This window comes from Balaenoptera ricei, chromosome 6 (genome assembly GCF_028023285.1).
Source record: "Balaenoptera ricei isolate mBalRic1 chromosome 6, mBalRic1.hap2, whole genome shotgun sequence".
In the NCBI taxonomy this organism is placed as follows: domain Eukaryota; kingdom Metazoa; phylum Chordata; class Mammalia; order Artiodactyla; family Balaenopteridae; genus Balaenoptera; species Balaenoptera ricei.
This window is the reverse complement of record NC_082644.1, coordinates 23398974-23411375: the sequence shown is the minus strand read 5'-3', so window position 1 is coordinate 23411375 and position 12402 is coordinate 23398974. Positions and strand designations below refer to the sequence as shown.

Sequence of the window (12402 nt, the reverse complement as noted above, 5' to 3'; positions counted from 1 at the left end):
TTAAACAAATTTTGATCTATTGAATTTAAGATCTGTGTGGTTTTATAGGACAATGCCCTGTCTGTGTTAAATCTAGATGAAGCATTTCCAGTCCTTTGGAGATGCCTCTTATTATTCCCCAAGTTTTATTATCTGCAGTCCCAATGGGTCATTCATTTTCTGGAGTGAAAAATAATCCTTGCTTTCCTACCTTGAATGTTAAGCTGAGTTGAGTGTCGCCATTAATTCCTGGAAAAGGATTCACTTGCTATTGATCAGTGGAGTCTAGAGGAGCCCAGAGGAAATTTTTCTTATTTTTCTTGTTGGATCACTTAGGGTTCTCTTGCAAGCAGATGCCAAGATGAAATCAGACATGTAAGCGATCTGCCAGGGAAACACCTGTGGAGGATAAAGAAGTGATGGAGCAGGAGTAGGAGGGAAAAGCATTCAAACTGCCTTGCAGATCTGACACCTGTGAAAGGAGACAGGGAAAGGGAGGCTTGTGGAAGAAGAGCCTCAGACTTCAATGCAGCTCTGAGAAAAGTCTTGGCTACACGTATAGGGAGTCCCGGAGCAAAGGCTGCCAGCTATGGTAATCCCACATAGGGCAGGGACGGCCCTGTTCCATTATCCAAACATTGGCTGGGAGCAGCCTGGGGAGAGCACAGCCTCGGTGTAAAGGCTGTCAGGGGTCCCAAAGGTCCAGAGGCACAGCAGCTGGAGGCTGTCACTTTCTCACACTCCTCACAGTAGGTTCTTTTGAAGGGTGAGTTGGAAAATATACCTCCTTAGCTGCCACTTAGAAATAAAATACATCAAATTTGCTATAACAAGATGCTTACAGTCTTTGATGTCTGCATAACAATGAAATATGATAAATACATCTGGGTTTCTAACCAATATGCTGATCTATCAATTGCCATGTATAAGAATAGCTCACTGGTTTTCCTAATGATATTGAAGGGAAATAAGAATGATTTGGCTCAAGAGATTATTTTAAAGGACTTTGTTTATAAACAAATTAAAACCTCACAATATTTTTCAATAAAGAATATTCCATTTGGTTTATATTTTTAATTCTCCAAAACCCTTCCCTGAATGAGCCTGCCCCCTGCCCCCATGAACACATTTGGTTTTGGTTCAGTTTGATTTACTAATTTATCTCAATAGTTATAACATCAGATTTATTTTAAAATTCCTTCATAACCATTTAGTGACAATTCTTTACTCTCATTATAAATAGAAAACAAGAAAATATTGAAATGTATATTTGTGCACGTGTTGTGGTCTATGTCTTTTTGTTTTATTTCCAACTCCCAAACTTCTTGGCTATTCTGGTTAGTTTTTACATGGTTTAAACAGAGGTTTTCTGTGCATCTCAAAAGTTTTCCTTATGGAACGTTTTTCGACAACATTTTGCTCGATTAATTTAGATGTGATTTCCCAAAGGGCACCTGACTTGAAAAAATTATTTTATTCATTCAGGGATTGACAGTGCCCAGATTTTAGGAGAACAAAAAAACCCCAGAGAATATGGGCAGGAGTGAAGTAAAAACTGCAACATAGTTTTGAATTTTGAGTTTTCACCGTGAGTATATTTCAAAGGTATCTATGTACATTTTACTTTTAATACTCTGAATAAAGATGTGCCATCTAAACAAGTTCAGATTGACTACAGTTCAGGGTTTTAAAGCATGTAAACTCTTTGGGGAGCTTTACCTTTATAAACCTTGTAATAACAAAGCCATATGAGTCCTACAATCATTATTCATACTTCTTAGTTTCTCACAAGGTAAGCATTATTGACTCTTCTTTCTGCAGAGCATACCTCATTTTAAAACACATTGAATTACGGTTATCAAATTGTGTTATAGTAAATAATCTTGTTTGGTTAATGTACATGAAAGGCTAATTGTGTGGAGATAGAGAGCAAAGTGTTGCAATTTTGCCTAAGATTGGAGAGGGTAAAGGTTAAATTTTTCCTTGAAAACATAAAAACAGAGAGCAGAAAACAACTCTCAATACTATTCTCTGCCATCTTCTTCACACAAGACATATATTATGTCAATGAAATTCAGATAACTAAAAAGCCAAGTGAAAGCAGGTATAAAAATCTCCTATCTTTCAGTTTACCTTTTCTTAGATACTGGCAGGTTTGTTATAACTCAGTGGGTAGCATCACCTGGAACATAGAATTTACTGGTTGTGATTTGTTGTGTTGTTCTAGCTGTAGCTTCAGGGTTTCAAATATACATTTTTACTTATCACAGCCTATCTTCAGCTTTTATTATACCACTTCACAGGTAGTATAAGAACCTTACAGCAGTGTACTGTTTTCTCCCCTTGGGCCTTTTTGCTATTATTATCACAGGTTTAATTAACCACTTATACATTTTATTTACCCACCTATTGATGGATATTTGGGTTGTTTCACTTTCTGGTTATTATGAATAATTCTGCCAGGAACAGTCATGTGTGAGTCTTTCTGTAGACATAATATTTTCATTTCTCTTGAGTAGTTACCTACTAGTAGAATTTTGCTAGGACATGTGGTAAATTTCTGTTTCACAATTTAAGGAAGTGCTAAGCTGGTTTCCAAAGTGGCTGTACCATTTCACACTCCTGCCAGCAATGTTCCTCTCCACACCCTCACCAATATTTATCTTCTTTCTCTTCTCTGTTAGCCATTCTTGTGGATGTGACTGGGGTTTTAATTTGCATTTCCCTAATAGCTAATGATATTGAACATCTTTTCATGTGGCGTTCACCATTTGTATACCTTCTTTAGGGGAAATGTCTATTCAAATCTTTTGCCCATTTTTAAATTGAATTATTTTGTCTTCTTCTTATTGCGTTTTTAAGAGTTCTTTATATATCCTGGCTACAAGTTCTTTATCAGATATAAATGGCGGATATTTTCTCACAGTCTGTGGCTTATCTTTCCACTTTTTTTTTTCAGTATTTTTTCCAGTTTATTGAGGTATGAATGACAAATAAAAATTGTATATACTTAGGTTGTACAAGTGATTTTTTTAAGTGCCATATGTGATGATTTAATATACATATGTATTGTGAAATGATTACCACAATCAAGTTAATGAACACATCCATTACCTCACATAGTTAGCTTTCCCTAGTGAATTTCAAGTGTACAGTATAGTATTAACTAACTATAGTCACCAGGCTGTACATTAGATCCCCAGAACTCGTTCATCTTATAACTGGAAGTTTGTACCCTTTGACCAGCATCTCCCCATTCTGTCCACGTCCGAGCCTCTGGAAACCACCGTTCTACTCTCTGGCTTTATGAGTTCAACTTTTTCAGATTCCATATGTAAGTGAAATCACACAGCATTTACCTATTTGTGTCTGGCTCATTTCACTTAGCATAATGTCCTCCAGGTTCATGCCAATGGCAGGATTTCCTTCTTTGTTATGGATAAATAATATTTCATTATATGTCTTTATAGATATATGTGAAATATATATATGTATTTGAATATATCGCATTTTCTTCATTCATATAAAACCTCACATTACTTTTTTTAATTTACAAACTAAACCAATATAGAGGCGTATTCTGTAGTCTCCTTTTTCTATTTATCTGTAAGTACAGTGATTCTCTATTGTGCTCCTATCCTCAGGCACCCTTAATTGGTTTACTGTGAATAGGGTTTCTTCTGCATGAACACATGCTAATTATTTATTTGGAGTTTCTCACACAATAATTGCTATCCCTGACCCAGTGGTCCCAAACCACTCAGGTGTCTCTAGAATGTTCTGTGCCTAGTGACGCTGACATACAACTATGGAAACCAGCCCTCCTTCAGTGTTTATTATGTGATGTTCAGACCGCTCAGACTTGTTTGCCTCATTGCCTTTATTCCTATTAATACCACATCCCATTAAAGCAGAAAAACACAACAACTGGATACACATAAAAGAGGTCAAGCTTAACTAAGAAACTGGTTCTTTACCCCTCTCTTTGTATCTAATGTTTGGTTTATCTAATTTACAATAGGAAATGGGGTGAATTGGCTCACTTACTAAAAGCAGAAGTAAGTGGAGAAGAAAAATTAATTAGTCAGAGCAAGGGTTCAGCATGCAGTAGCAGGTTGGCCATCTGTGCAGGAGAACAGAAAGCTGCATTCCTGCAGGAGGTCTCTCTAAAGGAGGCCATGCAGCCCAAGGAGGCGCACAGAACTCTAGAACCGACATACATTCATGCTGTGTGTGACCTGCCTTCATCTAAACCTCTTTCTGTCTCACTAGAACTTCTTACTACCTGGCATGATTTACCCAGCATTAGCCCCAAAATTGCAGTAAACTTTCTGGGAAGAGAATAACTTTCCAGTTGGAAAACAGTATTCTTTGCTCTCCCAGTGGCCTTACCTTCTGGGCCCCTGACTCTGCCTAGGCACCTCTGCCCCTGAATTGCTCTCACTGACCACCTGACTTTCTTTTGCTTCTGTCAAGATCCCTAAGCCCCCTTTAATGGAAACACAGAGTGTTCAATGACAGTTGCAGGAATACCCATCAAAAACGGAACACAAGTCACTGACCTATTAGAAGACATTGCAAACCAAATAATTAGCTATTCTCAAAATCAAAGCTCACACTGGAAGCCAGAACTCCCAAAGCCAAGGAAACTACCTGACTGACAAAAATGTTAACATAGCCACTTCCCAAGAAAATTTGTCCTCTGCCACCTACATACTTCCCCTTGCTCAATCTTTTTTACAGATGGGAAACTCTACTTAAGGAACCTACGGCACAACAGTCTGCTAAAACCTGAGGCTGAACAATCTCATTGGAAACAAGCTGGATGTTTTGCCACTCAGATGGATTCTGGAGACACCCAGATGGCCACTTGGTCTCTTCTTGGTTACTTGCCGAAAATTTAGTACACAGCATCCATAAGGTTACACATCAGGACAAAGGGAATCTTGAAGATCTCTTTTACAAGTATTGGTGGGACAAGGATGAAAGCTAACTCTTTTATATGGCCCAGGGATCATGTATTAGTATTTCTATGCTTTTGTCCAATGCACGGCTAAAGTCGTAGAACTGAAGCTCTCTATTTGTGTCTGTCTGTATGTATTTTTGTCTATGAATGTGTAGTAAGTTTCTACCTTTGGATGGTATTACAAAATTGCACTATGAAATTTCTTAAAGAGAATTCTGTTTTGATTAGCTTAAACATAAACAAACACACATAAATTGAATAGTTCTAAAATTACCAGAAATTAAGGAAACTGAACTTCTGATATTTTCATGTGCTTAAAAATGTATTCTTATGGAAACTAACTAAAAAGTTTGTAAAATTCAAGTTTACATAATTAAGGCAAATCTTTGTCAAAAAAGACTAGCTTAATATTATTGGTTTAATAAAAACAGCTATGTTTTCAACATCATACATTTTTATTCTACCTGGATATGCTCTTCCTAAACTTATAAATTTTTTCTGATTGAATAAACTAGCATTGTATCTACCAGATGTTTCAGATTATGAAAAATGTAAATTTTTGTTTAACCAAATTGAATCATTATTCAAACCAATCTTATCTTAACAGTGCTTATGCTTTGTGGTATGAAGATAGTTTCCAAGATCTTTAGGTAACTTAAAACGTTAGACTTATGCTAAACTGAGTTAAATAATAGTATTCTTTAGATACCTATACATTTTTAAATAAGATAAAATACTGAAAATTAGTTACTAAACATAATTTTAAGTTTATATGATTTTGCCTCTAATTTTCACATGGAAAAGAGAGGGTACAGACTTTTTACTTACTATAATATTTTATGTTAATATTTCTCTTCTTCATTTTAGAATCCCTCTTTTAAGATGCCTGATCTCCAGAACTCTAAAACGCTCATCTTTTCCACTTCCTCTCAACAATTGTTCAAATGATTTTGCAGGAACAACGCCAAACAAGAGTCTTCAGGAGATTATTCCTTAGACCCAGATTTGCCCCACTCAAAGGTTTATGATTGCCTCTGTGTTGTTCAACAATGAATGACATTTCTTGGTCATGAACAAAACTGAGGCCCAACCGTTTTGAATTCTACCTGTGATTTGTGATCTCAGAAAACGGCAACAGTTAAGAAATCACCCTATCCTCTGTTTTCTGAAATCCTCCACCTTTTGTGTACCACAAAGAACCACCCCACTTAAGATAAGATTTGCTACCCAGGCCTTCTCAGGATTCCCCTAAGACCTGGAGATCACTCCCTTGTTTATCGGTGACCAGGGAAACACCAACTTTTCCCCTTTTGCCTTAACCTGCTGATAAGACCAGGCACTGATCTCTCAACTTCCCTTTCTTTGTTCCATGAATGATTCGCTGAGCTCAGAACTGTTTGTCCTTCTAAAACTAGCCAGACACAGAGATGAACCTTCCTGTTCATCTAACTGACTGAGACTTCACCTAATTGCAAAATAATTCCAACTGTAAATCAGCCCCACCTGTAACTTTTCTACTTTCCCTAAAAAAGTCTAAGGTCAAAACCACCCTGCAAGACATTCTGATCTTCTTATTGCAAAAGCCTGAATAAAATCAATCCTCTTACTTGTTTTGTCTTTGAAAACATGAATCAGGGCATATATATCCAGCAATCTATGTGGGCATATTCTGTTACATACATTAATGGGGCATACATAGCTACAGTGACAGCTGTATTAGCATCCTAAAAAGAACTAAATAATCTATATAGCCAAATGAGGGACAATGCGGAGAGAATCACCTGGAGTGGGGTGGAGAAACTGACTTAAATGTGCTAATTTTTCCAGGATTTTTTACTTTTCAAAAATTAGGAACTGAGGGCAAGAGATGCACCATTAATTTATTTGAGACAGTTTCATAATTAAGCAAGTACACTTAAGGAACATATTAAACTACTACTTTGGGAATAATTTTAGAATAACAGCAAAGTTGCAAAAATAGTACAGACTGTTCCTTGTACCCAGTTTCCCCTAATGTCTCCATTTTATCTCCTCACTTAAGAGTGTAAGCTATACTTCTTAAATTTTTTACGGTTTCCTTAGAGTTTACAATATGCATTTTTAAAATAATCTAATCCCACCTTGAAATAACACTACACCACTTGATGGGTGCAGGAACTTTATAACATAGTATTCCCAATTCTTTTCTCCCATCCTTGTGACGTGGCTGTCATTAATTTCACTTACCCATGTGCCATAATTCCTTAACACATTGTAACTATTGTCCCTTAAAACAGTTATATGTTATCCATTAGGCCACCAGGGCTGATAAAAGTTATTTTTTAGATTGATTAAGAAGCAGAGAACTCAAGGATTTAATTTTACCAGCATTCATTTCTCCTTGGAAGTTCCTCCTTTATGTAGCTATAATTTTCTGATCTTTGTCAGTTGTTCTGTTTTTAATGTTTGTGGTAACATAGGTGCCAAAGGCTTCAAATTCCTCTAATGTCCTTGTTTTTGTCTCTCCTCTTTTTTTTTTTTTTTTTTTTTTAATACTTATTTATTTGGCCGAGCCGGGTTTTAGTTGCGGCATTCAGGATCTGGTTCCCTGACCAGGGATCAGACCTGGGCCCCCTGAATTGAGAGCACAGAGTCTTAACCACTGGACCACCAGGGAAGCCCCTTGTCTCTCATCTTGATTTGGGGGTTTCCCTAAGTACTGTTGCTCAGCTTGAGTCTGTGTCTTGCAGTTCTCTTGGCTGTGATCTACTCTTAACTATCCTGGAGGCCTGCGGGTGTGATGGTGAACTGTGCGGGAGGGAAAACATTCTATAATCTTGCAGTAAATCCCAGTCTCTAGTGGGACTCTGTTTGAGGGTGTGGCCTTCACAACTGTTTCTGACTCTCCCCAAGGATATGGCTCTTTCCCCTGCACCTACGCCTTCCCTTGGCTGCAGCATTTCCTTGAAGCCCTATCCCCTGCTGACATGTTCCCCCAACACACCGCATCACATGAGAAAGGAAGGATGTAGAAGGCTGAATTGGGGGAGAATTTATTTCCTCTAGCTGGGATAAGATTTCAGAATTGCACTCTGGCCAAGTCCTTTCTCTGGAGAGTAAGATTCTGCTACATAGAAAGCTCCATTGCCACCCCTTCGTCCCCACCCCCTCCAGAGCCACCTCGGGCACCTCTCTCCATCCTCACCATGAGAGCCTGCAGGGGTTCCTGAAGGTAATGCCCCCCAAGCGTCTGGCTCCCAGGATTTTCTCCCTCTCAACTAGTCATCCTTGGCTTCCAGCAGTTTGTCAAAATTACCTTTTAAGTCATCCTGCTAGTCTATGGCTCCTGCTGCGAGTAAGCAGATCTTGACTCCTATATCTCTCTGGATGTGCCTGGCTCTCCAACTTTCGGGGTGACAATTAGCCTTGCAACTTTAGTTCTTTGATGAGTCTATGAAAACTTGCTGATTTCGTTTTTCCAGATTTTCCTTATCGTAAGGATAGGAGTGATGACTTCTGGAAACTGCTTCTCTTAATGTTAACATCTTATATAACCATAGTACAGTTGTTAATACTAAGAAATTAACATTGGTACTACACTATTAAGTAAAATGCAGAGTTCATTCTACTTTCACCAAGCTTTTCCATTAACGTCCTTTGTCTGTTCCAGATCCAAATAAGAATAACATGTTGCATTTAGTTACCTATCTGCCTAGTCATCCTCAATCTGTGAGAGCTTCTCAGTCTTTTCTTGATTTTCATGACTTTTTCATGTTTGAATATCTCTCATTTTGCTTTTTTCTGATATTTTCTCATGATTAGACTTGGGTTATGGGTTTGGGGGAAGCATAGTACAGAGGTGAATGCTTTTCTTATGCATCATATCAGAGGGTACATGATTTCAAGATGACTTGTAATTGAGGATGTTATCAGGACCACTAGACTTAGGTGGTACCTGCCAGGTTTATTCACTGTAAAGTTATTCTTTTTCTCTCTCAAATCTCTGTTAGCTAGAAACCCAACACTAAACCCAATACATGATCAAAATAAAACTCCACTTCTTGGAGGCAGGAATATCTAAATATCTTTATATATTATTTGTAATTTTTCTGTAATTTATTTTTCTGGTCAATGATTTATTTATATAAGTATGGACTCATGGACATTTATTTTATTCTTTGGTTTATAATCTGGTATTTGGTTGTTTGTTTTGTTGCTCAATTTGTTAAAATTCTCTAGTTTAATCTCTGGGCTTATAATTCATTCAGTCTGTGTCTGTTTTAAGTAAATGAATGTCCAGTTGCTGTTTCTCCCTGCAGGTGCCTGTCACTGTCTAGAGTTCCTGTTGGTTGCTTGTCCTGCAACCTCAGTTTTAGGAAGGGTTTGAAAAAAGTCATTAATTTCCAACAACACTCTTTCCAGCTCTCTACATCTCTGAAGTCAATTGTAAAATGTTGATATCTGCCTTTCCTGCCTATCAGGAACACCTTTCCATTTATTCAGAAAAATGTTTCAGAAAAACACCTGGTAAAACATGATCTAAGAACTCACATGAAAATAATGGATGTATAATTACAATATAATTTTTGACTCATTGGTTCTATGTGCTTTGAAGTCTTTTCATCCAGGCTGGTGACATTGAAGAAAATAAAAATGGAGAGATTATTTCTTAGTTTCATTTCCATTCTCTCTCTTTGCATCACTTCCATTTGTCCCTCACTTGATGGAACCTATTACACACATGAGGACCACGACTCTTGGCTTGTTTTACACCCACCTTATCAATCATGCTTTTTTGCCTTACAGCAATATGCTCACTCCCTGCTTTGTCCACAGTGGAGAACATAGTAAATTATCTAAAACAGAAAGCTCACATTACTCCCATAAAGCACAGAAAACAAGCAGGGGGAATGTGCATGTAACACCCCCATCAAGCAGCCCTCGCAGAGAGGTATAACAGTAAATATCAATGGCGATAAAAAGTGAAGGCTTTTCAAATGGCCACACCTCCCAGGATCTTAGAAAGAAATGCAACGTGCATTTAGGACTCGAAGAGGTTTAAAGGTCAAAACAGGTCAGAGAGAGTAGACCTAAAACCATCTTACAGATTTGAGCAATTACCTGAGGAAAAAACCCATTTCCTAATATACCTGACAGATGCTGAGGAAGTAGTAGGGAAATGTACCATCTTGTATGATAAAACACAATAAAAACGTATTCTGACAGGAGACCAATGACATTTAAATTGTAAAAAGCTGTTTTCGCCTTTCTCTCCAGACAACATTAATTAGAAAGAGATCCATACCTATGGCGGGTATTATCCAAATGAACTGGATAATCCGCAGACCACTTGAATTAATAAAAAAAAAAAAACTTTTGATTGTTGAGGGCTCAAATTATTTGTCAAAAAACAGAAAACTTAAGTTTCTCAACTGAATATTATCACAACATTAAATGATGACTCCAGAAACACTAAAATTGGAAAGGGAAGCAAAAAGTGTACTGTATATTAATGGTCTTCCTATTGTATGTTCAGCTTCTGCTGAAATAAGTAATGATTCAATAGGAGAGAAAGGGAATCTTTCTGAAATTCACCTTAATAACTGAGCAGCAGGCACTTCCTATACTTATGGCTTCTTTTATTACAGAGATAAAAATCATCACATAGGTCAGGGAAATAATCCAATGTAATACTGATTAATTTTTTAGGGGAGGGGCCTTTATTTAACACGAGGGTTCCTCTCGACTATACACACTATTCTAGTTGGATTAGGTTTTCTGGAAGAGTTTTCTTATTGATTTACATTCTAAACACATGCCCTAAAGGCTTCATAAGAAATATACATGTAAGCCTAGAAAAGTACTGAGCAGGATTAGGTTTTAGAGTTTGTTAAATACAAGAAACAACATTAGGATTGTCAAGAATATGATGCAATAGAAAAATAAGTCATTTAACATACTGGGTTACACCAAATTCTTTTTCTGCATCTACTAAGGTGATCATTGGACTTTCCTCCTTTATCCTACAAATATGATGTGTAATAATGATTGATTTTTTTGAATGTGAAAACAACCTTGTCTTCATGAAATAAACTCTCTTTAATGGTTTTTGTGTCCATTCCCATTTCCCCAAGATTTTTCACTTCTTAATTTCTGGCAGTGCTAGATTTCTCTCATCCTCTTTCATTCCTTCCACCTTGCTGGAATTTACATGCGTCGCAATCCAGACATTAGCATTGTGTGTCATAGCAGAGAATGCTGAGACCAAAGAAACAGGCAAACCGGAAGACTATGGTGGAGGTCGTGGCATAGCTGTTAATAAGACCAGGAACCTTTCATTTCAGGAAGAACCACAATCTCCCTCATAAACATAGATGCATAATTCATAAACAAATCATAAGCAAAATATAGCACAGTGAAGATAAGATCTGTGATACTAAAGTCAACACATACATTGTCTTCAGATCCAATGACAATTCATATCATCTGCGGTGCATAAATGAGCAAAGGTAGTGGGCTATTTCCCCAAACTGGTACTTTACTATAAGGATGAAGGCTAAAAAATTCTATTTGGTGGCATAATAATAAATACATGATGGTTCTTATTAGTTTTCTTTTATTTCCTCCTTAGTCCCATGCTGCTATGTTAGGCATATTTTAGTGCCCAATATCTACTTATTGGCTTATTGGAAGGCCATCTTCATTATACAAGGACAATCAGGTCACAGTTGGCTTGAGCTGTGTGGTATAAAAATACAGGACTAAGAGTCAAGGGACTGTGTGATAGGCCTATTTCTGCCACACACTAGACATATGATCTTGGGCAAGTCACCTGGCTCAAACCCTACCTAGGCCTTGCATGGAAGAGGGACGCCTGGGCCCACAGAATCTCAGGGTTTCTCCATGTTGCTTGAATCTGCCCAAAACTGTCCCTGCTCTCCAGAAATTTGCTATCTAGGAGAAAAGTCAGACATATCCGTAGATGATTCCGCTATCAAGCAAATGCTAAGTGGTTTGACAGAAGTAGGATGATACATGTGGAGAAATGTACTTTGCAGGATTCTCTAAAATTCTCTTAAAGGAAGTTTTTAAAGAACTACACTTTGAATCATGCTTACGATGTTACAGTACTGTTGTAAAAGTGTAGAAAGAAGGAAAACCTTGATCAAAACAGCAAAGTAGGGTTGAAATGCATATCATCAGAAGTTTCAGTGAAAAGTGATACACTGGGAATTTGATAGTAAGAACACCTTGACAAACTGCACAGTTATGGTCTGACAGTGCTAAGGGCAATTCTATTTTCAGACATGCTTGTGAGGCTCTTTTTTTGTGTTAGGTCCCACAGATATACATTATTTATGTCACACATAAACTATTAAACTATTAAATGGTCAGTATTTTAAATGGAACCATACCTGACACTTCACAAGTGTTATGTGTTTTTAAATACAAAGTAAATAAAATAACTCACAGTATAT

At 37.3% G+C, this 12402-nt stretch overlaps 2 protein-coding genes across 3 annotated transcripts in view; both read right to left on the bottom strand.

The window, feature by feature from the left end:
* Positions 1-270, bottom strand: part of LOC132368247 (receptor expression-enhancing protein 5-like) — a 175652-nt gene extending 175382 nt beyond the window's left edge. The window contains 1 exon segment of the mRNA XM_059927021.1: positions 191-270. The gene's annotated coding sequence lies outside the window, so the exon portion shown is untranslated.
* The window catches only part of LOC132368245 (uncharacterized), a 670503-nt gene continuing 658359 nt past the window's right edge, over positions 259-12402 (bottom strand). Inside the window, exon 14 of one of the 2 annotated variants that reach the window (XM_059927014.1) lies at positions 259-378. In XM_059927014.1, coding sequence (XP_059782997.1) covers positions 347-378 — 32 coding nt within the window. In that variant the 3' untranslated portion in view covers positions 259-346. The remainder of the gene's footprint in view (positions 379-12402) is intronic. The other variant, XM_059927017.1, reaches the window with a different exon arrangement.